Source organism: Dryobates pubescens, chromosome Z (assembly GCF_014839835.1).
Source record: "Dryobates pubescens isolate bDryPub1 chromosome Z, bDryPub1.pri, whole genome shotgun sequence".
NCBI classification, from domain to species: domain Eukaryota; kingdom Metazoa; phylum Chordata; class Aves; order Piciformes; family Picidae; genus Dryobates; species Dryobates pubescens.
The window spans coordinates 90,444,325-90,470,951 of NC_071657.1; the positions used below are offsets into that span (position 1 = coordinate 90,444,325).

At 38.0% G+C, this 26,627-nt stretch overlaps 1 protein-coding gene across 1 annotated transcript in view; it reads left to right on the forward strand.

Moving 5' to 3' along the window:
- NIPBL (NIPBL cohesin loading factor) overlaps positions 1 to 26,627 on the forward strand; it is a 172,123-nt gene that overhangs the window by 99,980 nt on the left and 45,516 nt on the right. Inside the window, exon 10 of the mRNA XM_054179014.1 lies at positions 11,755 to 13,278. Coding sequence (XP_054034989.1) covers positions 11,755 to 13,278 — 1,524 coding nt within the window. The remainder of the gene's footprint in view (positions 1 to 11,754; positions 13,279 to 26,627) is intronic.

Genomic DNA, 26,627 nt, shown 5'->3' on the forward strand with positions numbered 1-26,627 from the left:
GTTTTGGTAGTTGAATCTACCCATATTGCCTAATCTAAGAAAATACAGTAAAACTCTTTTATCCCATTTCTGTTCGTATCCCCATTTGAACCTAACATGAAGGAGGTGGTAGATTAAAATCATACTTACTCTTTTAAAGGCAGTGTAATGATTGGATAACATGTATTACTATGTTGTCTTCAATGTTCATTCATTGTTGTGTAGGCATTACAAGCTTTAGAGAACTACCATGTATCTATATGTTCCCTGACACACAGACAGATGGGCATCTGAAATGTTTTCTCTTGACTTCAGTACCTGTACTGGTTGTCTTAACTGATTACATTAATTCTCTCCTCTTTGGGGCTTTTTTGTTTTGTTTTTCTGTTGTTAACTAGTTTTAAGGTCTTAGACTTCAGAAATCTCAAAAGTATATGTAAAACCTACATGTGAATCTTAAAGATAATACATATTTTATAAATTAAGGGAGTGATAGGTTAACAAATATCTTTCAGAAGCTTCATCTGTACTGTGTTTAACTTCTGAGAAAAAAATAATCTTCTATCATTTAATGCTAATTTATTTGACAATTCCAAGAAAATTTTTGAAGAATGTGGAATGGTGCAAATTCTGATTTTGGAAGTTCATAGATGAAAACAGCCAATATTGGACACACTTACATTAATGCAACTGAATTGACATATGGGTTGGGTCTTTAACCAGAAGAAAGAGCACAAATTTTCTCCTTAAGATTTTTTTCTGTTTCTTACAGCTACAGGGAGGGAAGAGAGAAGAGAGTGTGTGTGTGTGTGTGTGTGTGTGTGTGTGTGTGTGTGTGTGTGTGTTTACAAATGTAGTTGTTGCTCTAACTAAAAGGTTTAACTTAGATTTTTTTTTTTAATTTGGTAACTAAATCAAGTCTTTTTAGGAAATATTAACTTGTGAATATATGGAGAAAATATGTGCTCACCTGGAAAGAGATTTCTGCTGTCTTCAATTTTAAATTATTGAAATGGGGAATTTGTTACTTTGCTTAAATCTCTTATAATCATTTAAAATTTGTTGATGGAGAGCTTGTGGTTTGTCTCCTAATGCTTCAAACATGACTTATAACTGTATACTTCACATATAATCCCCAGCATGTTTTGGCTGAGAAGCATCTGGAAAAATACACTGTGTTTTTGGTGGTGCAGAGCATCTTTTGCACATTGGAGCAAGACTAAAACACGCTCTCTTCTGTTCTGGCTTTCAGGAAATACGGAACATTAGGTGTAAAGTTTGTTTACCTAAAGTACATAGCCACAGTATATGTTTCTTTCGGAGAAAGGAACAGTTTTTATAGAATGTGAACTCTCCCCTTCACCACTACTCAATAACCATCTTCACAAATAAGGATCCCAACTTTATGCTTCCCTTCTACCTTCATCCTGTGGCAGATCTCTTCCTGAGCTTCTGCAATTGCTGTGAATCAGGTGCAAGAGTTGCCTTATATTGGTTCATATTTTTTGGTTATGCTTTTGCCATTGCTTGCAAGTTTGTACTGTGTCTACAAGTTATTATACTTTGGGATTGTTTTAGTTACAACCATTTGATTTGGTGTGGCTGTAGGAGTAAACTTCCTCATATTGCTCCTATGGAAATGTGTCTGTTAGAAATATATCCAGTAACTTCTATATATGTCATTGATTTTTTGCAAAACTGCTTACTATATTTATGCAAAAGCCTGACATTTGTGCATTTTAATACCTATACTGTAACTTCAAATCACATTATGTCAAGACATTGTGTGATTGTAGCAAGTACCTTGTCTAACTAGAACAAGAATACTTATTGCTAGAGTGCTAGATGGTGCTTTACAGTAGGAAGTGTCCTTCTAGAGAACTTACTCAAGATGCTAGCACATGCTAAAAACTGCATGAAAAATCTTTTCTGCTTTTATAATCAAAGTGTAGCAATGTGCATTGCAGTCATACTACATTGAATAGGTACACATTGTTTTCCGTAAACTACTTTGAATGGAATTGTACTCTCAAGGTTTGATCGAATATTAGTGGTCTTTGCTGTTCTTTTTTACTTACACCTGAAATCTCTAGTACTATGCTTCATCGGATGTTTTCAGATGCTTTCTTTTTAACAGTATGGCTTTGGATGGATATGACATGTTCTTATTTAGGCTTGGAATCAGTAACGATCTGTTCCGGAGGAAAGGCAGGATTTGGTCAGGGGGTCTTGCCAATTGTTTTGCAACTTCTACACTTGCCTTAGCCATGCTGAGGTTGAAGTCTTACAGGTGGGAAGTGGGGATTGGAGCGGAGCCCTTCAGTAATTATAGTCCTGCTGTAAGAAATTGTTACTTCTAGCATAACTTAAAATATTTAGCTTCCACCAAGCAAAGTCTTTTGAAGTGGGAGGCAGTCTCTGCTTCAGGATTTTGCAAAAGTGCCTTCTTCTTTGAAAAGCAACATATCTTTCTGGAGCCTGATTGTCATGTGTCTGCATTTTGAAAAAGGAATTCTTAATGGAAAAATCACAAATGTGAACACTGGTAGACTCAACCTAATGCATTTCAAATATGCATAATATAGGCCTTCTGCATCACATCTTTGGTCTCTTTGGATCCTGGAGGAATTACAGAATGTTAGGGTTTGGGTTATATGGCCTCTTCATCATGATAGAGAAGTGTGAAGTTAAAAAAATTAATTTCATCCATGTCCTCTGTGTGGAAGGAAGAGTCCATTTCCTCTTACTACTTTTTCCATCAAGGATGTCTTGCAAGTCATTGGTCTGTATCTGTTAATGAAAAGAGTAGTTGGAGATACTGAATAGCCTCAAAACAAATAACTAAGTCCACAAAATGCGACATATCTCAGGTCTTCAGTCCCCATTGCCCCTCTCACAATGGATTCTATAGCTTCGTCAAATAAAAATTCTGCTCATAATGTTAGATCATATCTTCTCTTTCTAAAAGATGTGTAATATTCCAGGTAGATCCAACTATTACTTATGAATACAATCTGAGGTTTGTTTTTTGTTGGGTTTGTGGTTTTTTTAAAGTATTTTGAAAGGGCTGATACAGAAAGGGATTATTTTTTCCACAACAATTAACCACAAATGAACCATCCTCTGCTAGGTGCATTGTGATACTTTGATTATACAGTTTCTTCAGAAAGATAATGAATCTTCATTCACTCTTTCTTCTTTTCTAAGCACTGTCAAAAGTCACATTTCCTGTATTACTTGGCGGTGTGGAATACTTTTTAAATAAGTTAAGAGGTCTATATTCTGAACATATTTTCTGTTCACTTCACTGGTGTTGTAAACTCTTCACATTCTGAAGTTGACTACTCCAAGAAAGAAATCCTGCTTGTATTTTAGAAAACTTAGAAATCCCAGGAATGTCTATTCTACTCAGGAACTGTTTTTTCCCTTGGCTTGGGGGTGAGGGGTGGGGGAGTGAATCTTGAGAGAGAAATTTCATTCTAGTAACCTCAGTTCTTTATATTAGTTTGTATGTTGCCACTGTTCAGATACAAGTGGGATATTTTTATGTGCGGTCCGTTAGTCCAAAGATAGTCACTTCTGGTCTAAATGTTTCCTAAAACCTTACAGTAAGTTCTTCTTTTTCATCAAGGTTTAGACCTTCTACCAAATGAATTTTCAGTTTCAAGGTTTATACCTCAAGATCTTTCATGTTTTACTAAAAGCTCCAAATTCTGTGAATCAAAAATATTTAAGATATTAATATAAATGGAGCTTCGAGCCTTCTGAGAAGGAGAAGAGGGAAGATAACCATGAAAATTTCTTAAAAAGGCAGAAAGTAGCCCATCTTCTATCAAACTCTTTTCTGAATTGCTTTAGTTTTGTTATTTTAAGAGTTGCTGAATTTTAACATGAGCTCTTCCAGACATAGTATTGTATATACACTGTAGATTATAGGCTGCTTTGAACACACTTCTATATAATACAGTTTCTTTAACAGATTAAAGTGTTCTACTTCTACTTACAAAAGGAGCTTTTCTCTGGAGTTCGTGAGAAGATAAATCATTAATCACTAACCATTTCATTGGGACGCTAATACTTTCTTAAGCTTAGAAGCATTGCAAGTGTTTTTAAAAATGAGGCAAACCTACTTGTACCTGTTTTTTTCCCCTATATATTTTACCTCCAAGGATCCATTTTACCAACTCCTTTGGAATCTTATTCTGGATTCTTTGAATTAGGAAGAAATGAAGCTGTAATAACTTTATTTCCAATAATTGGATCAGTTAGGGGGCAATTGGATGCCTGCTGCAGGCCCTTTTGGTTTTTTAGTTTGTTTCAAGCCCATAGCAGCAGAGACACACATCCCAAGCGTGTGAATCTGCCGGAACAAAACTCAAAACTACAGTTATAGGTAAGTAACCTTTTTGTCTTACCTCTTAAATTCTTACCCAGCTTCTCTGCCTTTCTCCCCATTTCCTGTCTTCCTGTAAAAATTCCCAAAGAAACTAATAGAAAAACACTATTAAGAATGAATAAATTATTTATATCTGATTTTATGTAGCACATGAATGAAATGTTAGAATATGTAATTATAACCAGTATATTAGCATTCATTTTAAAAAATGTGTTACAGGAGTTTTTTTCTTAAAAAATTGAGCTACAAGTGTAGTCATTGTTATAGTGATCTTGCAATGATTAATACCTGAAGATAAAATGGGTCTTATGTAGTAGGACAGGGTGACAATTAGGTATCATGTACTTTGTGTATACAAGCTTTCATTAGGTCTGCATTTCGTAGTGTGACATAATGGATGAAACTGTCACCTTGTATAGCTTTCCCAAGAAAAAGCAGCCTTGCAACCTAGAGTTTCTATAATGGAGAGAGACTTTTTTGTTTTCCTCTCTCTGTTTCTTCTGACATGTTTTAGGAGAAGAAGAAAGAAATTCCTCTTCTATCTAGAGAAATTAAAATGACGTGGTTGCAGTGTTTCCATCTATGTAGGGAAAAAATACTTTTGTATGTTTTTGTAAAGAATTACATACTGATTAAGTTAAAACAAGAGTAAAAAGTAAAAGGCAGAGGTACCTTTTTTCATGGCATTTACTTTTTGCTTTTCTTCTGTAGCATGGAATCAAATTCCTCTTTATCTCAGGTGCTTTATGTAGAATAGGGCAGAAGCTTGCTATTGTAAGGAGGTATAAGAGAAAACTAGCACTGAGTAGTTTGGCAGGAAGTTGTATTTGTTTGGGTTTTTTAATCTGTAATGTGAACTAAGATTAAAAAGTCAAATATAACTAGATTTGAGGCATATGTCCTTGACTGTACCTGTCCAGTAATAACTTGATTTTGTTCTGGGACAGTCACTTATCTATAATGGATTTGAATCTTGATAAAGAAATTGAATATATAATTAACAAGATTTATTAAGAGTTCAGTCGCAGCATTTCTATAGATCATTGTCACTAAGTTTACTCAAACATCGACCTAAGGCAGCACCGACTTTTTCCATTACCATGCAGTGCAAATGTTACTGAATCTAGTTAATTAAAGATATTTTTGAACACAGGGTGTGGTGTCAGAATAAAATAATTGTCTGAAAGGGTGATTTCAAAGTCATTGTTTATTTTCAAAGTTTGATGGCTATATAAATGGAAAAAAATTTGGATATGTTAATCTGTAAGCGATACATAAATAAGTAGTTTCCAGAAGTCTACTCTTAAGTTGTGTTGCACTTTTCTTGTGAAATTGAATGCTGCATTTTGTAATTCAAAGTAATGGCACTTCATATTTTGCTCAGATATTTTACCAATTTAGTTTACAAAACTATAATTCTACAAAATCACATGGATAAAACCCAGCATTTGTGTCATCAAAAACTATCTCAAAGAAAATTATATTGTTTATTAAAGCAGTATTCAAGTCAGGGTGGTGAGGTTACAGCTTCCAATCTCTGAACAAGTGTACTTGTTTGATTATATCTTTCTGTAGTTCAGTTCTTGTTCTGTTCTAGCGTAATATTTCTTTACTGTTAACTATAGTTGACAGGGAGTAATGAGTTAAGTAGAAAGATTGGTAAGATCATGTTTAATTCTCCAGCTACACTGATCAAACTATTGTTATATATAAGTAAGCACGCAAAATATTGCCCAAATGAAGATTCTGAAGTCTGCTGCACCCTACTTATGTGGTCTTTTTGCATTTTGCCCTGAGTTTGGACATCCCTCTTGATGATGGGCTTTCCTTCTTGCACGGTGGTCAGAAGTGTAATAAAGTCTTAACAGATAGCATCTTTTTCTCTTCAGACGCTCAGAAATCCAGCAGCTGAAAGCCCCTCTGGTCTCTACAGAGACTTTGGAATTATGTTCTGTTCTATGAAGCTTCTGATAGCATATTCATAATTGTACTTAGTTTCTTCCATAAGGGAGCAAGCAGTAAGAAGAAAATGTTTTGGTCATCTTCTGAGTCTCTTCTTCAAGGGGAGAAGCTAGTACTGTGCAAATCTTTTCTGCTAATGGGAAGTTCAATTTTTTGTTTATAGGAATATACCCTTGGGAGTTTAGGTGAGAATAATCTTCTCATGGTCAGTAGTTCTGAATGTTTATGAAGGAGTAGAAAGACAAGAATAGATTTTTGCCCTCACTTCATTGATAGGTCATCCATCAGTACCATTAAAATAATTTTAAGCCTTCCTTATACCCAGATTAGATTTATTCATTTAGAGTCTTGTGGTCTATAGAGCACTGTTGGCTGGGGGGGACAGGACACTTGAGCAACTTTGACAACATCTGTGAAAAGTAACTAAGAAAATAAAAGGTTGTCAGTAAACATAGGTTTGTTACTTAAACATATAGCTCTGTGTTACCTGTTGAAAATTACTAATCTTGACATTAGCTTAAATAAGATAAGATGGTAATTGACCTCTGGCTGAATTGTCTAATGGTGTTAAAAATTGGAAAGTTTTACAATAATTGCATAGGACTTAGTTCTGTTTGTAGATTTAACTATTACAAATGAGTGAAGACATATCCTGGTAATCTCTTAGCAGTGTTAGAGTTTTAAAATGTGAAACACTTAGTTTTGAAAAGAAGAAAGTTTGTACTGGAGTCACTCAAGTGGTTCATCCAGAATTCGTCATCTTTGTGGTTCTGAATCACAGTATCACAGAATCAACCAGGTTGGAAGAGACCTCCAAGATCCTACTATTGAAAATACTGAAGAAGAGTACATTCACATTTAATCATCTTGGAGATGAAATATCCAGTTGTATCCCTTAAAAGGTGTAAGTGGGGAAAGTGGTATTTCTCTGTTGAATCTTCAAGATTATTCAAGATCATTTGGACATCTCTGGATTTCTGAATCTCTGAATCTACCAATCAGTATTAATAGAATGGATGTTTACAGTTGTGCTAAAATGAAGTTTAGTAATCATGCCCATAGTTAGTATTTGGACTCGTTACCTTTTCACAGGTACCTACTGAAGGCCCATTTCAGTTTACTAGGAGTAGCAGTTCCAGAAGTTTTTTAGGCTGTCATCTTATCTTCATCTGTTGAAGGAGTTTAATCTGGGCCTTAAGGCAGTCATCAAGTTTGCAAGAGAGCAGTATCATCAAAGATGTCAGCACTGATAGTGTTCTCACTGCTTCTTTGGAAAGATTTCAAGTTAAATGGAAGAATGAAGACAGTTCTTTAATACAGATTCCCTCATCCAGCTGCTGTCCCTAACACTTGCTTATCTTCTGAGCGTATCAGTGGATATTCTTGAAATCATCATTCACTTGCAGTTTCAGCAGAAATGTATTTGATGGTATCTGGTTATTCCAGTGTAGTGTGTGTTTGCACAAAGATTCTGCATTAGTCAACTTCTAAAAATACCTATTGCTTTGACATGTAGGTATTTCCAAAGATGAAGGCTAAAACCTGTCCACAGGAATGCTGTTCTAAAGAGGATACACAAAAAATAACTGCTCAGAAATCCCGATAATATTTTTTCGATTTCAAACTTGTGGTTCCTGTAATGTTTTGTTTCTTGCAACTGCAATGATCCATTTAATATAAGAGAACACCTCTAATGTTTTTTTAGAATAAGGTGGCTTGCCTGTTGGTGAGCATGTTGCAATGTAAAGACAATGTCCATGTGGATTTACCAAGCCAAAAGTATGCATACATAAAAGAATAACTGAGATCAGACTGTGCTCTGACCTGTCATGACTTTGTTCAAGGAGCTGAACAAATGAATTTTAATGATATTTCTGAAAAGAAAAGAATCTGAAAAAAGAAACCTAAACACTTAATATGTATTGTAGTCATAAAGCTTTTGTGTGGCTTACTACCTTTTATTATGAAAACTATTACAAAGAAGGAAGCAAAACAATATCCTTACTGTACTTTATTGGTCTCAAGAACTTGTGAGCCTGCACATTTAGAACTGTGGCAGGGTTTGAGCCTAGGTTTGCAAGGTTTGAAAGAAAAAAATTAGTCTGATTATTTTGGCAAAGACTGATATCCTGATAATAAAAAGAAATTATGTTATCTATGGAATAGAGTGGATGATGTTTGGATGCTGATACCTCAAGGATAAAATGTATGTTTGAATGGATACTGTAAAAGCTTCTAAGTTCATCTGTTCATCAAAACTGTAAGGGGTCTTGGGACTCATGACTTAACAAAGTAGAGAGACGCAAACTTGCACGTATTTGATTGTAAGAGAAGACATGAAGACATCTGTTTTCGGAGGGTAATTACTCTTTCCTCTCTGATTCTATGTTGACTGTCTCTCATAGTTCGAAGTGAGAGGAAGATTTTGTAAAGCCCTTGAAGCTCAATGGTCCATTTCAGATTTCTGAAGCTGTCACGGCAACTTTAAAAGTTTTGTGCTCATTCAGTGGAGTTTCTTCACTATGCTTGATGAAGATAGTAGTACTCTGTTCTCATCCTACATTTTATGCCCTAGTTCAACCTCATATTTTCATATACTTGGGCCAACGTTTTTGTCCTGGATCCGGAAATCTCATAGATGCAAACCAGTAATGATCAAGCCCAATTCTGAGGATTGCCATCAAGATACACTGGGAAAATTAAGAAGTCTGTGAGTAATCTGTAACTCTGTCTGCAATCACCTTGCCATTTAGAAAAAGAAAACTTTGAAGGTGTTCCTTTCATCTCAGATAAGACATCAGCATATTGTGGCTATAGTAATTTTCTAAAACACTGGTATTTGTATAGTTGTCAAGAGAAACAGAGAACATGCATCATCAAAACTCTACCTAGAGGGAGTATATATGCCAAGATGTGGTGTGATCATCTACTTATGTTCTTAACTTTAAATTTGACTTTTTGGATAATGTGGATCAGCAGTGTTTTGAGCCTGGTCAGTTACAGAATCTTTAAGTGATAAACTTGCTACTACGTGAATTGGTTTGGTTTTTTACCTTGGAGCCTTCAGCATGAGCGCTCCAAAAGGTGGGTGTTGGTTGATCCAGCCACAACTCTTTGAGGCATTGCAGGTTCTGGCTGTCTGCTTTGCTCCTGTAGTAGGGTAAGCAGAAGGAAACATTTGCTTGGCTGACTCATACAGCCTGGTGAGTTAATGCAAACAATCTTCACTGATGCATTAGGTGATATGCTCGATAATGAAATGCGTTTGTGGAAATATGAAGACATGTTCCCTTCTGCTGTAGGTGATAACCTCTGTTAAAAGAACAGGGCAGATAACAGTATTGTCCCATGGTAGCCCGCAAATGTTAGTGCTTTGCAGGACTTTTCCAGTGTGGCTGTTATTTCAGGGTTACATTGAAAAAGCTGACTGACTTCCCTCAGGATACAAATTTCTTAGTTTGTGTTTCAGTTTTAGTTGAGAATAAAGGTAACGATATGTTTAGACAATGCATTTATTGATGTATATAGGATTTTTTTAAATAAGAATTAAACATTAAGACCTATCAATCTGGGAGCTTTTACCTCATGACCATTCCTAAGACCTGCCATGAAACTCAGTCAGGTCAAAGTGCTCTGGTTTTAGGGAGAAAAATATCTGTCACTGAATGAAAAGGAAAAAAAGTTAATTAATTTCCTACACTACTGGTGAAAATGTATATAAGTTCTCATATGAATCCAACAGTTGTTGAACAGCAGCTGAAAAGCTGCATCTTTGATTTGACAAATTTATCTTGTTTCACATGTCTATCATACAAAGTTGGTAGACATTCTACAGGTTTTTGTTTAAAGTTGAAAAATTCGTTATTTCCAGTTGCAGGTTTTCTGTGTGGTGTTTATTGCATCTGTCTTTATTGTCTTCTAGCCATTATATGTTGTACATAATTTTTGAGTTTTAGGAAGCTAGAGATGCATGAATAGATTTGGGAATAAAAATCATGTTCCCATCACTGGAACTGACCGTGTTACTACTTGTTATTGTGTTCTAATGTGAATTTTAGGAAACAATCCATTAAATAAAGGATGAAATAAATAAGAATCTTCCAGAAATATAGAAGAAATTAGAAATCAAATGCTGTAATTCTATTGAGAGGGGGGTGGTGTGTTTTTTTTCCATTAAGTTTATTTTCCTGTTCTTTGATTGTATCCTCTCTACTATTCCTTTCAAAAAAGAGAGGTGGCTCATTGCATGTGGTGATAAGGCACCACAAATCTAGGCTCAAAATAAGTGATTTTTCTTATGTTGCATAGGTAGACATCTTTGACAACAGGTATACAACAGAATTTCCAGCCTGTGTTTAGTCGTTCTTTAGACTTAAAATCACATTCTTTGCTTATACAGAAGGCCATTGCTTTTTTGACAAATTACAAAAGTGTAGCTGAGAAGTAAGAAGGTAAGCCTTAGTGTGGGCAGTGGTTTTGTTGTTCAAGATGGAAGTTGGAGTACTATGTTGGCAATAAAAACACATCATAGTTTTTATGAATAGAAAATACTCTTGGATACTTCCATGTGCTTCTCATTTTTATGATTTCTACCAAATTATAGAGCATGCAATGGGCTTACCTGTTTGTTTGGGTTTTTAATACTAATTATAAATTTAAAGGCCTATTGTTAATTCAAGCTCTTGACACTACATAAAATTATCACTGAACTTTTCATTTAATCCATGAAAAGTGTTATGGTTACAGAGGGAAAATAAGCTTTTAATTGTGTAGTGACCCCTACCTGATGCTATGTGTTATGTTAAGACTCCAACTCTTAGTATACTGCTTTGTTTCAAAGAGAAGCAAGAAGTGTTGGTGCTATTTTAATCATTCTTGTGTTCATTGTTTGTGTGTTCCCTGGCTAAAATGTATGTGGAGTCCAAGTAATGCACTGAACCAAGTTGGGAGACCATCTGTCTAGTCATTGCAGATCCTTGCTTAGTTCATGAGTCTGCAGAAGAGAATCTCCTCGGCCTAAAAGAAAGTTGTATAGGTGCACCTTAACATTGCTTCAGATATAACAAATTTGTTTGGGGGAATTTGTGTTTTTTTCTTTTTAAAACTTTTTACTTTTTTCCTTTGGTATTTGGGTATTGCAGCTGCTTTATTATGTGGTTCTCTTGGGAATTATACAGGGACCTCAGTTTCATACGTTTTTGAGGGTGGATTTTTTTAATGATCAATGACTCTCAGAATGGAAGTCTGAGTACATTAAAAAATATTAGTTAACAAAGCTTTATTCTTGGTATTGAATTGGTTTTGATGTGTGTGTACATAACATTCTGAGGAGGATTAATTGATGGGAGTGGACGCTTTTGTTTGTACATTTACCTATCTGTATATATAATTTGTGATTTTTCTCTTTTAACTTTTAGATAAGCCTCTGAAGAAGCGAAAACAAGAAAACAAGCCACAAGAGGCTGGAGGTGCTACTGGAGGAAACAGAGCAGCTTCTCAGGAGACAGGTTCCACAGGAAATGGAACAAGGCCAGCGCTGATGGTTAGTATTGATCTGCAGCAAGCAGGAAGAGCAGACTCTCAGGCAACAGTAACTCAGGATTTGGATACCATCAAAAAACCTGAAGAAATTAAGCAGTACAACGACGGATTTGTGTGTGTTCCCCAAGAAGACACTGTTGGAGTTCCTAAATTTAAACCTGAAAATCATCCTGAGATTTTCAGGAAAAAGTCAGACTTTGAAGGTCAAAAGCCAGATATCCAGCAAAATGAAAACAGACAAATGGAATTTCAGCAAAATGAGAGCAGAAGGTTGGAAAGTAAACACGAGAACAAACAGTTAGAAGCTAAGCATGAAGGCAGACAAATGGAAGTGAAACTAAATGAGAACAGACAGGCAGATTCAAAACAAAATGAGAGCAGGCAAATGGAGATGAGACAAAATGAGGGAAAACCAAATAATGGCAAACAGGAAATAAGGCAGAGACCCGAAACACCAAAACAGAAGAGCGAAGGCAGGCCTGAAACACCAAAACAAAAGAGTGATGGCAGGCCTGAAATGCCAAAACATAGACATGATAATAGGAGGGACTCCAGTAAACCATTTTCAGATAAGAAAATTGAAATATCTAGGCATAAACTAGATATGAAATCTGATCCTTCAAGGGTAAAACCTGAAAGTAGATCTGATCCAACAAAACAAAGGCCTGATGGGCGTTCAGTTTCAGATACACCAAGGCGTGACCATGATAGCCTTAAACAAAGATCTGAGGACAGGGGAGAGTCAGAGAGATACAGAGGAGATCCATCCAAGATTAGAAGACCTGAATATTTGAGATCCTCAAACAAAAATGAACATGATTCTAAGCATGGCATTAAATCCGATGGTTCAAAACCTGAGAAATTTGAAAGGAAACATAGGCATGAGTCTGGTGAATCAAGGGAAAGGTTTTCTTCTGGGGATCAGAAATCAAGACCTGACAGCCCTCGCATTAAACAGGAAGGTAAAGGGGATTCTAGTAGATCACGACCTGACAAACCTGGTTTTAAATCGCCCAACAGCAAGGATGAACGAAGGACAGATGGTAATAAAAGTAAAGTAGATAGTAATAAAGCGCATGCTGAGAATAAAGCAGAATTTCCCAGTTATTTGTTGGGTGCAAGATCTGGTGCATTGAAACATTTTGTCATTCCAAAAATCAAGCGTGATAAAGATGGCAACATTACTCAGGAGTCAAGGAAAACTGAATTTAGAGGTGAACAGAAGGACAAAGTAGAGAAGATTGGGCTAGTTGAAGATCTGAATAAAGGAGCTAAGCCTGTAGTTGTTCTTCAAAAGCTTTCTTTGGATGATGTGCAGAAATTTATTAAGGACAGAGAAGATAAATCAAGGGGCTCTTGTTTTAAACCTAATAAGAACAAGTCAACCAAATCTAATAAAGGTAAGATGTCTTTTAAAAAATATTAACTGCATTATATCTTTTACATTCCTGTTCATTTAGACTTGCTGCCTCTGTGGTGGGAAATTAAATGCAAGTGTTTGGTAGGTAGTTTGTGTGCCTGCTTACATGATGATTTGGGGAAACAAAGTGAAACTTGTCTATGGGCTTGTCAGTACTGGTAATCTTGCTATGATGTACCTGAAATGGTTTTCTTGCTCTAGTGCAAGAACCTAACGTGGTACAATTATATAGTCTTAAGCTATACTTTGGCTACAGTAGTTTAATCTATGAAATGTAATTGCTGTATGATTTAAACTGGTTCAAATGTGTCTGTGTAAGGGACTGGTACTACTACTCTAACTAAATCAGCGTAGCTCAAGTGCCAGGAAGTAGTATATGTATACAAACCCTAAGATTCTTTAATAGTTTTAATTGGAACTGAAATGCGGTTTTCCAAGGTATATTCGATGTAATCCAGTAAGAACACAGTTACAAATAGTCGCATGCTTCCTTTGCACTATAAACATGACTCTCTTATGGAGACTCCATACTTGAGGCTGTGTGATCATAAGTTTATAAAAAGGTTCTGTTCTTAGCAGAATCAGACATCATCATTGTCTTTAGGATACCATTATATGCAGAAAAAGAAAGGAACTGGTAAACAATTGGCTGGCATTTTCAAATTAGTAATACAGGCAGGAAATAATTCAGAATAGTTAGTAGCTTTTATATTTGCTTGATTGTTTCTTCTGCAGATTAACATTTAAATAAGATTAGTTTTCCTCTTGGTGCTCCAATTTTGACTTCAGTTTCAGACTGAATTAGATCATTTCACATTGAAATCAATGGTACTAACTTGTCAGAGTTCCTTTCTTTTTAATGTGTAGCAATTAAAATAATTTAATTTCTTACACAGTTATGTTTATAGAGTTGTCACATCTTAAAATAGATCAAATGGCAAGGGAGAGGATTTCAGCTGTGTGCAGGATGATTTATGAATGCAGTTTCAGGTATATCGTGAATTCAAGACAAATGTTATCTTGCATAGTCTTCATGTTTGTGAATGTATAAAAAAATGTTTATGTGCTCATGCAAAGAGGTGGTATCTGTATAGTAAATATGTTGTGCTATGTCTGCTCTCTATGAACTAATCTGTTCATATTAGTGCTTAAAGGCTTAACAATTCAGGCCGTATATTACTTATTTGTGGAATCTGATCCTCCATGTCAAATGTTTTCCCTCTATCCTGGAAATATCATTTTCCCTGTCCATTTTTTGAGGCTTAGAAGAGGGGAAAATTCCATTTCTAATCATGAATATCTAGAGTTAAACTTCAAATTATGACATTTGTTTTCAGTTTAGTCTAAATCAAATGAAACCTTTACATTCTTCATAGGGAATGCTGAAATCTTTTTGATACAACTCAGCTCAAGCCTCAGATTGATTTTTTTAATTCAGGCAGTTCTCTGTGCAGAAAAATATGTACATTTTAGAGCCCTCAGACCTATATATAGTGCATATATGCTTTATACAATGTTTCTGAAGTACTTTTTTGTAGTCTGTATTGTATGTAGTTATTTATATAAAATGTATTAACTCTTACGTGGTTGACATGATTCTATTAGCTGTGTCACACATGAGCAATGCATTAACTTTAATGCCAGGTTTATAACTTTTCTGCAGTGTTTTTGTATATTTTTTGTTTTCTGAAATTGTATACAGCTTACCCTTAACTAACTTGGGACTTAGTTTCCAGGGAAAGAAAATGTTGTCATCCGGTAGCAGTATTTTGCTATTGTATTCAAAATAAGGTTCTCAAATGATAGTATAAATAGGTGTTGTTGAATGAATAATATTGTAACTATGTTTCTCTTAGAACAAGTTTTGAGTGTGCAGCTAGCTAGATTTTGAAGTGTCTTTGAACTTCAATTTTTCGTGTGGATTTTTAGGTTTAGGGTTTGGGGTTTTTTGCCCAACTTCCTATTATCTTCCTAGAATATATTATGCTGGATCATGAAGTGAATGTCAGTGTTTGAAAAGGTTTATAACTTGTAAAGGTATCTTCATAAGCCAAAGTCTGTTTGTCAACAGCTAACTGATACAGAAAATACTCATGCCATTGCCAGTGTCCTCATTCCAGTTGTGTTCATGTTTTCACTCTGTGCCGTTTCTAGTTAGAAACATTTAAACATGCTAGGAAATGTAATTTCCATGAACATTCTTTAGTTCATCCTATACTTCTTGATAGATTGTAGCAAATCTTTTCTAGAGCTGCCTTTCAGCAGCATTCCACTGCTCTCATCCCTCTTACTCCATGTAGCTTAGTACATTTTGCTTTATCTTTTCTTATTTCCTTGTATTTCTTGTCCTCTGGGTTTTTTGGTTAGTTTTTTGCATTCCCATCCATCCCATCCCTAAGTCTTCTGGCTTTGTCACATACAACATTGTTGCTGTGATTTGTCTGAAATCCAGTTCGTAATAGGATTAGTTCAGCTAGTTCAAAATACCATTTAGAAGGTCATTCTGTCTTATAATATCTGTTCATTCTAAAACTCACTAGAATTGACTTGTTTTAAGCTAAAGTTAATGCCCTGAAAACTTAAAGTCAATACAACTTTTTACATTGTTACAGTAAATTTTGAATATGAAAACCGTACCTTTATTATGCATAAGTCTTGTGTATTGCAAAAAGACAAAATAACATTTTAACCAATTTTTATAGACAGGTTTGAAATTTTGCTAAATTATTATATGAATGGGAGGGATAGCCACAGAACACAGCTGCTGATATTGAATCATCCCAAAAATCCTTTCTGGTATTTACAAGGAAAAGGCAGGTTTTTATTTTCTCTCCTGATCTTTGAACATTTCTCTGACAGGTTCGTTCTAGCTCAGAGGAAAGTTATGGAAATATTTGTCATAGTATTTTTGTGAAAGGTTTTTATGGTGAAATTTGTGACTTGTTTTGTCCTGGTCCAAATGGATTGTAACTTTTTTTCTCTTGTGATTTTAACATTTGTGAGTGCCTTTTATCCTGGTTTTAATGAAAATATTGTTGTGGAGATCCATGAAGCTGTGAGTTTGTGCCTACAATGCGGAGGTGGTGTTTGCTATCTTTTCTTTTTAGAGCTTCAGGAAATACCTTCTCTGCTGCTGCTTAGAGCTATACTAATGATCTGTGTTGGGGTGGGAGGTGTTAACAGTTTCACAGTGAATTGAATTCTGAACAATGTTTTCGCTGTTGAAGTATGAAATGGATATCAGTAATGAGAGAAACTAACTGTCTGAGATGTCTGAGTTGGTTCACAGTATGTTTGAAGGATTGCCTTTCCCTAAGTAAGTAGCATATATATAGTGCAAGTTTTAATTCTAGGACAAACGAGTGTGTGTTCTGCTAAGACTTGTGCAGAAATGCCTTTTGGGTCTTCCAGTATCACCTGAAAAAAGAGCTTGTTGTTTAAAAACAACATAACAAAAATATCTGAATGCTACTCCTTCATTACGTAGATTGTTACAGGATTTCATTGTCATTACACCACAGAACTTAAAACACAGGGCTTTATTGCTCACTATATCTTCCTAAATAGACTGCATTCTATGCTGCTGTGATCTGAACTGTGAGTGAAGACTTGCCAGTTCTTCAAAGCTGTGCTTCACACATGCTTTATCATTTTCATGTTGTTGAGTTAAGGCAGCACTTCTAGATTGTTCTGTGTTTGTGTGGGGGTTTCGTGCTTTGGGGGTTGGTTGTTTTTTGTTGCTGTTTTGTTTGTCATGTGTTGGATTTTTATTTAATTCCAGGTGACCTTTTCAAATCCTGTAGTAACTGTAATTTGGCTTTAGTGTAACTTGATGGTCAATCTTCAAGTTCTGTCAAAGCTGGAAGCAGTCTCAGAGACTCAGAGTAAACAATTAGGTGCTCATCTTCAAGGTAGTAGTGTCAAGAAAGAGTATGAAAAGCTGTATTCATGTTATATTGGCTCAGTGATCCGACCTGTGGTACCTCTTACAGACATAGCTGAAAACAGGACAAAAAGGGAGTATAAATTGCAAGCATTTGTTTAAATACTTCTTATATAGAGCAGTTCTGTAAGGACAAAATTAGCAATCATTTGAGAAAATTAAGTTATGAATATTAACGTATTGAGCAAATTTTAGCATTCACTCAGATTTATTTATTTCCATAATAAGAGTTTCTTGATGCTGAAACATAACACTGTTGTACTCACTGAAATCATTGTGGCAAGCAGCTGTGCTGCAAGGAAATAACTGAAGTGAAAACTTACTCCTTTGGAAAGGAAAGGCTGCAACTCAGTTTGCTTGCTACAGGTTGTGTAAGGATTACCATTGTGAAGGCCTGTAATTTGCCAGATCTGAAATTTTAAATGGCAGACTTGGAGTTCCTGATACCATTTGCATGCATGTATGAACACCAGAGCAGTTACACACTAGGCATCTTGCATGAGCATGCAAATTTCTGTGAAGCTCTGTGGAAACTTATGCCACATTTGGTGGGAAAAATGGTATACTTAAATGGCTTCCAGCAAGAAGTATTTTATAAAGAGATTTCTCAAGTGAAGTTTTGAAAATTTCACTTAAATTCTAAATTGGGCTGGAATTCTGGAAAAAAGCTATTATAAGAATTCTCTAGTCATTGTGAGGTATTAGTGACTGCCTTGTTTTAACTTGACTAGGAGATTGAATATTAGGAAAACTGTATTCACTGAAAGAGTTGTAAAGCCTTGGAACAGGCCGCCCAGGGAAGTAGTGAAGTCACCATCCCTGGAAGTGTTTAAAAGATGTACAGACGTGGTGCTGAGGGACATGACTTAGTGATGATCTAGCAGTGTTGGGTTAGCAGTTGGACTTGATGATACTAAAGGTCTCTTCCAAACAAAAAGGTGCTGTGGAATTACTCTCTTGCAATGTCCACATTCTTCTCTTAGTCAGCAAACTGGCTCCGTCGAATTTTTCAAAGCCAGAGCTAACAACTGGAATGTAAGCAGAGAGTCTGAACCTGTTCTTACATGTAGCCTGAGGCTGAGATCTTTCCCTTTGGGCCAGTACTGGGGTAGATGAGGAAAAATTATTTTGAAAGATGTGTTCAAGCAACCTCTGTGGATTGACACAGAATATATTTCATCTCACACTAATGCTCTCCCTCCTGCTAAATTAATTGCAGCAGAGAATCCCATCTGTGGTGGGATTCCCACCCTCTTTCTTGCTACACTCAGGAATTCTCCTGTCATGGATGTAGTCAACAGGTGAAGATAAGGGACTTCATACCCTTATTGTAGAATGTAGCTGTACAGCCTTCCCATGAGTTTGAAGACAGAGAATGGAAAAGAGGAAAGCTGCTGGAGTAAATGCCATACTTTTGAGATTATTTTCACCAGCATTCATTTGATAGTCTGTTTTTCACCTGCTAATATGATATCAAGATAAAAGCAGCACTTCCGTCTTATGAGCAGATGTACTTTCTTGTACCTTAAATACCTCTGTGAGACAAGGATTGCACTTTGCCTGGTTTTCCTCTTCTGATATTGAAACTCTTCAGAGCACCAAATTATTTGGAGGAATGTGAAGCTGGTGAGCAGGGGTCTCTGATCACTAAGGGCTTAGGTGTGCTATACAATGAATATACTGAAGTTTTAAGGTATTGCATGATGGAAAGAATGTAATTAATAAGTGGCTCAGAGGCTGGTGCCACCAACAGAATTTTGGGGGTTTTTTTGATCTTGGGAAACTTTCTGTGGCACCAGGTCTGCTAGCAACAGATGGAGTACATCTGTTCCAGAGGGGGAGAAAGATCCTAGCATGTGAGAATAGCCTATCCCACAGAGGGAAAAGGGTTGTAGGAAGGGAATTGGCAGAACTCATTGACAGGGCTTTAAACTAGATTTGAAGGGGGAAGGGTCTGAAACCAGTTCCCCCAGACAGGAGTCTGAGGGTGGTAAGCTGGAGTCAGGTGAAACCAGCAGCACAGCTGAAGTGCATGTACACTAATGCATGCAGCATGGGTAGCAAACAAGAGGAGCTGGAAGCCTTGGTACAGGAGGAAAGTTATGATGTAGTTGCCATCACAGAAATGTAGTGGGACAACTCACATGACTGGAACACTGTAATTGATGGCTACGGCTCTTCAGGAGAGAAAGGAGAGGGAGAACGTTGGAGGGGTGGCCCTGTACATCAGGATGGAACACCATGGAACTAGAGATTAAGGATGATGAAGTTGAGTGCCCGTGGGTGAGAATTAGAGGAAAGGCCAACAAGGCAGGCATCCTGCTTGGAATCTGTTATAGACCACCCAACCAGGATGAAGAGGCTGGTGAATTATTTTACAGGCAGCTAGAGGCTGTCTCAAGATCACCAGACCTTGTTCTTATGGGCAGTTTTAACCTGCCTGATATCTGCTGGGAACTTAACACAGCAGAGAGGAGGCAGGCTAGAAGGTTCTCAGTGTATGGAGGATAGCTCCTTACCATAGCTGCTGTGTGAGCCTACCAGGGGTAAGGTTTTGCTTGACCTTCTTTTTACAAGCAGAGAAGGGCTGTTGGGAGATGTGGTGGCTGGAGGCTGTCTGGGGTCCAGTGACCATGAAATAATTGAGTTTTCAAGATGCAGTCAAGCTAAGAGGGGCAGCAACAAAAACTCCACTCTGGAATTTCAGAGGGTGGACTTCAGATTACTTACAGAACTAACTCAGAAGTTACCTTGGGAAATAGCCCTTAAAAACAAAGGGGTCCAGGAGGGCTGGACATACATCAAGAAAGAACTCTTGAAGGCGCAGGAACAGGCTGTGCCAATGTGCCAGAAGATGAGCCGCTGGGGCAGACAGCCAGCCTGGATGGGCAATGAGCTTCTGAGTGAATTAAGGGGAAAAAAGAGGGTGTTTCATCTTTGGAAGAAAGGTGAGGTAACCCATGAACTGTTTAAGGATATTGCCAGGCCATGTAGGAAAAAAAAATTAGCGAAGCAAAAGCCCATTTAGAGCTTAGACTGGCCTCTGCTGTGAAGGACAACAAAAAATCCTTCTATAAATATATTAATGGCAAGAAGAGGAGCAAGGGCAACCTCCACTCCTGCGTAGACATGAAGGGGAACATAGTGACAAAAGATGAGGAAAAGGCAGAGGTACTTAACACCTTCTTTGCCTCATTTTTTAATAGCAGGACAGGTTGTCTTCTAGACAACTGGCCTCCTCAGCTGGCAGATGGAGTCAGGAAGCAGGATAGTTCCCCTGTAATTCAGGAGGAAGCAGTCAGAGACCTGCTTAGCCACTTGGATCCCTTCAAGTCCATGGGACTGGATGGGATCCATCCTAGCGTACTGAGAGAGATGGCAGAGGAGCTGGCCAAGCCGCTCCCCATTTTTCAACACTCCTGGCTCACTGGAGAGGTCCCAGATGACTGGAAGCTGGCCAATGTGATGCCCATGCACAAGAAGGGCTGGTTGGATGAGCCAGGGAATTCCAGACCTGTCAACCTGACCTCAGTGCCAGGCAAGATTATGAAACAGGTCATCTTGAGTGCAGTCACACAGCGCTTACAGGATGGCCAAGGGATCAGGCCCAGCCAGCATGGATTTAGGAAGGGCAGGTGCTGCCTGACCACCTTGATCTCCTTCTAGGATCAGGTGACTGCCTGGTAGATGTGGGGAAAGCTGTGGATGTAGTGTACCCGGACTTCAGCAAGGCCTTTGACACCATTCCCCACAGCAGACTCCTGGCCAAGCCGTCAGCCTGTGGCTTGGACAGCAGCACTCTCTGCTGTGTTAAGAACTGGCTGGAGGGCCGAGCCCAGAGAGTGGTGGTGAATGGTGCCACATCCAGCTGGCAGCCAGCCACTAGTGGTGTGCCCCAAGGATCAGTGCTGGGCACCATCCTGTTCACTATATTTATTGATGATCTGAATGAGGGGATTGAGTCCATCATCAGTAAATTTGCAGATGACACCATGCTGGGGTCAGGTGTTGATCTGTTCGAGCGTAGAAGACCTCTGCAGAGGGACCTTGACAGGCTGCACAGTTTGGCAGAGTCCAAGGGCATGAGATTTAACACATCTACGTGCCGGGTTCTACACACTGGCCACAACAACCTCATGCAGTGCTACAGGCTGGGGTCAGAGTGGCTGGAGAGAAGCCAGGCAGAAAGGGACCCTGGTTGACTGCAGGCTGAACATGAGCCAGCACTGTACCCAGGCAGCCAAGAGGGCCAATGGCATCCTGGCCTGTATCAGGAACAGTGTGGCAAGCAGGAGCAGGGAGGTCATTGTACCCCTGTACTCAGCACTGGTTAGGCCACACCTTGAGTCCTGTGTCCAGTTCTGGGCCCCTCAGTTTAGGAAGGATGTTTAGTTGCTCGAACATGTCCAGAGAAGGGTAACCAAGCTGGTGAGGGGTTTGGAGCACAAGCCCTTCGAGGAGAGACTGAGGGAGCTGGGGTTGCTTAGCCTGGAGAAGAGGAGGTTCAGGGGAGACCTTATTGCTCTCTGCAACTACCTGAAGAGAGGTTGTAGCCAGGTGGGTGTTGATCTCTTCTCCCAGGCAACCAGCACCAGAACAAGAGGACACAGTCTCAACTGCAGCAAGGGAGGTTCAGGCTGGATGTTAGGAAGAAGTTCTTCAGAGAGAGAGTGATTGCCCATTGGAATGGGCTGCCCAGGAAGGTGGTAGTCACCATCAGTTGAGGGGACTGGATGGGGCACTTGGTGCCACGGTTTATTTGGTTAGATAGTGTTGGATGATAGGTTGGACTTGATGATCTCAAAGGTCTCTTCCAACCTGGTCTGGTCTGGTGTATTCTATTCTATGCTAAATTAAATTTGCACACGGAGAGATAGCCAGAATTTGTCAGCTTTAACCAGGAGTCAGGTGGCTGTTTGCACTGCAAGTGCTTGAGTGCTGTACTGTGACAATACTTAACAATTTTAAAATGTTTATTTTTCACACAGTTTTTATAAAGTAGGGAAGAACTTCTACCCTCTTTTTAAATTACAGTTATTTAGCTGAAACAGAACCTTATCTACACAGTGGCAATTCATTGGTGTAGTAGTTCTTGAGTGTGGGAAATGGTTGACTTAAATTTCTAAACACTGAGAAATGCAAAGTTAAGATTCATATCCTCATCCATGAAAGTGGGAAAAAAAAGTTATATTTTAAAATACAATATATATGGAGAGAGATAAATATGAAGGAGCAGTACCTATAGTTTTGGTTACTACAAACTATTAGCACACAGAAATGGAGAAGACAATATGTATGGGAGGCTAATTTGTGCAAAAGACTTTACTGACATAAACATCAGTTTTGAAATTAACTTCATGGGCAGTTTTTCTTCAAGCAGTTATATATAGATATATATATATGTATATATGTACACACATTCGTGTATGTATATATAAGTCTATATATGGTTCATAGAGGCACAAGGATGATTAGGGGACTTGAGCATCTCCCCTGTGAGAACAGAAAGACCCCTGGGGCTATTTCATCTTGAGAAGAATGAGAAGGGATCTCATCAGTATGTATAAGTATCTGAGGGGTGGGTGTCAAGTGGAGGGCGCCAAGCTCTTTTTGCTGGCACGCAGTAATAAGACAAGAAACAGTGAGTTCAGATTTGTACATAGAAGATTTCACCTCAATATGAGGGGAAACTTTTTTACAGTGAGGGTTATGGAGCACTGGATTGGGCTGCCCATGGAGGTTGTGGAACCTCCTTCTCTGGAGACTTTAAAAACCCACCTGGATGCATTCCTGTGCAGGCTGCCCTAAGTGATCCTGCTATGCCAGGAGAGTTGGATACCATGATCTCTTGAGGTGTCTTCCAACCTCTGATATACTGTGATACTGTGGTACACCATAATAGACACATGTGCAAACAGGCCATTTTGAGGTCATAAGTATTTTAAAAGTCACTGTATCAGCTAAATGACACTGACTCTTTTCATTGTCTTTTACAGTTTGGGATGTAGGAATTCAGGGTTTAGTTTTCTGAATGTATTTGGATCTTAATGGCTTCTTAGTTCATAGGAAATTGCACCAAAATGTAAACTCTACATCCCTTTTTGATAGTTCAGAAAGTGAAGATAGATCATTACTTGAGAAGATAACAGAGTTTATTAGTGTCGGTTTTGATGCTATGGCAAGAAAAGCCTCTGCAAAGCTGACCTAAGGATCAGGAAGAATTATCCATTTTCCCACAGCTGCTTCTATGAAGTTGTTATACTAAGACAGACAAAGTTATTATTAATACACAGTCCAAAAATGATTGTGCTGCCCATATTGAATGGGTCCAGTAAAGTCCACAATGTTGTTTCCTCTTTGGTTTTTTTTTTTAATGCTTACCCATCTTGAAGGCATTCATCTGCCTGGATCTGGGCAGAATTTTGCTTTCACATACAATCCTTCTGAAGATTAGATGTGCGTGAATATTAGCTAATTGTTCTACAAAATTGAAACTACCCATTAAGTTAAAAAAAAAAAAGCCATGCTGAAGTTTGAATCAGATACGTGTCTTTCCATTCTTCTTTTAAGGTATATGCAATGAAGGGAGGTACTGCATCCACTGGATATTTGTAGAAACCTTCCTCCTATAAACCTTTGAAAAGCTTCCCAGATTAAAAAATAGTGGAGGAGGCTTATGGACCAATTAATTTTTAGCTAACATTCTGTGACTGATCTGTATTAAGTTTTATCAAGAACTGCTTGGCGAGAAACCAAGTATCTTGACGATTAGTGAATATTCAGTAACAGCTCAGAATGCTGAGTCTTTGACAATGGCAGTAAAGTAAAACCAAGAACTTGTTCTTCATCACACAAATGGTATGTAAGTCATGGGCAGCATTGCCTGCCTTTGTAGATTCACTGAAGAAACGGCTTTTTATGTATGCAGCTCTTTGAGGTTAGTTGTTCTTAGACCTATTGTGTAACTTGTCCTTCAGTTTTATTAATGTGGGGTAAGGTAGCATACTGTTCTTTAGTGAGACAAAATTGTTGTGTTGGGTTTTTTTGTCATGATGGTGCTTTTCCTTTAACGTTCTTATTTCAGTAGTTACAGCAGTTTAAGGGTATGTGTAAGTGATGTCTGTAGAAGACACACATTGCAAAGAATGGAATTACTACTCTATTGATGAGGACAGTTCTTCAGAAAGCTAATTTATTAGGACATTCTTTTTAACTTGCAGAGCAACATTTTAGCAGTGGTTTTCTCCTTGCCTATATAAAAAGTCATGCAAACTAGAGGTGAATGTAGCTGATTAAAGTGGAAATGTGAATGTAGGTACCAAGTTTTAGCAAAATTAAAGAAACTGAAAAACTGAAAGTCATCATTCAAATTTTTGTGGATTCATTCAAATGGCTTTGTGTTGTATTTACTTGTTTGTTTTTTTTAAGTATCCCATAAACTGAAAAGACACTAGCATGAGTTTTGTAAATTAATGTTTGTTGCCATGTGACTGAATTTTTAAAGTGAACTGAATTCTTTTTAATGACTTCTTTACTGCTGCGAACAAACTTGAGTCAGAGGGGATAGATTTCCACTAGACAGAAGGAAGAAAGTTTTTACAGTAAGAGTGGTGAAATGCTGGAACAGATTGCCCAGAGAGGTAGTAGATGTCCCATGCTTGAGAACACTAAAGGTCAGGTTGGACAGATGTCCGAGCTATCTGGTCTAGGTGAAGACCACCTTGCTTACTGCAGGAGGGTTGGACTAGATGACCTTTATAGGTTCCTGACAATGCAAAACATTCTATGATTCTGTGAAAAGAAGGGAATTAGTCAGATGTTTCTGGTGAAGATTGGGGTGATCTGAGCCAACATAAGATAAGGAATTAATAAAATAAATACTACCAAGCTCTTCATTGGAGTCCCACAGTATGTACTATCACTGAATTTATTTAAAAAGGATGTACATCAGAATAACAGGTACATATGTAGCTGTGCTTAGCTTTTTTATATTGCACAAGTGAAACTTTCTAGGTCTGGTTATTGAGAGTCTTCAACAGTTACAGAAACTGAGGGTGCAGCACGCTTGCTCCAGGAAACATTGTCATAGAAAGAAGAAAAAAAAAAAAAAAAAGTTAAGATAGCATATAGAGAAGTTGACAGTAATTCTGTTTGGTTTCTTTTCTGCTGTTCCCTACTTCAATAAAGAAAGTTTTACATATTCCCTAATACAAGAGAAAAAGGGTAAGGTTATACTGCCACCTATCGTAGTATCATAGTATCAGTCAGGGTTGGAAGGGACCACAAGGATCATCTAGTTCCAACCCTGCTGCCATGGGCAGGGACACCCCACACTAGAGCAGGCTGAAATAGCTGTAATTGGAGAGAGTGCCATTCAAGTGTCAGCTGAATGTAGCACTGCAGACTATAAAGAGATTGGAACTTTAGAGAAGAAAATTAAGTTATTTTTCCAATTATTTAAAGTAGTTGCCTCCCTCCCCCCCCCCTTTTTTTTTTTAATATCACTGTATAACTAATACTGTCATAATTGAGGAAAGGTTGAGTAGTGGTCTTGGGAACAGAATCAGTGAAGAAAGCAAGAACAGGTAATCCTAGAGAGTGGGAGAGTAGTAGTGTGTTGGTTTTGCTTGGTTTTGGGGAATTTAATGCAGCTTTTCTTCCTTTCCTTGGATCTAGACAGGTTAGATCCAGTGGGATGAGGCTTAACAAGACCAAGTGCTGGGTCCTACATTTTGGTCACAACTACCCCAAGGAACACCTGAGACTTGGGGAAGAGTGGCTGGAAGGCAGCCCAGTAGAAAAGGGTCTGGTGGTGCTAGTTGGCTGGCTGCCTGAACATGAGCCAGCAGTGCACCCAGGTGGTCAGGCAGGCCAATGGCATGCTGGCCTGTATAAAAAAACAGTGTGCTCATCAGGGTAGAGAAGTGATTGTGCCCCTGTACTCAGCCCTGTTGAGGCCACAGCTTACGGCCCGTCTTCAGTTCTGGGTGCCACAGTGTGAGAAAGATGTTGAAGTCCTGGAGCCATGTCCAGAGAAGAGCAACAAAGGCTGGTGAAGGGTTTGGAGGGCATATTGTACAGAGTGACTGAGGGAACTGGGTTTGTTTAGTCTGGAGAAGACTAAGGGAAGTTCTTACTGCTCTCTACAACTACCTGAAAAAGCAGATTGTAGTGGGGTCTGTGTTGGTCTGTTCTCCCAAGTAATTAGTGATAGAACAAGAGGAAATGGGCTTAGGTTGGATATTAGGAAAAAATTCTTTACTGAAAGAATGGTGAGGCATTGGCATAGGCTTCACAGGGAGGTGGTGAAGTTGACATCCCTGAAGGTGTTCAAGAAGTCTGTAGATGTAGCACTTCAGGTAATAGTTTAGTAGTCATAGTAATTG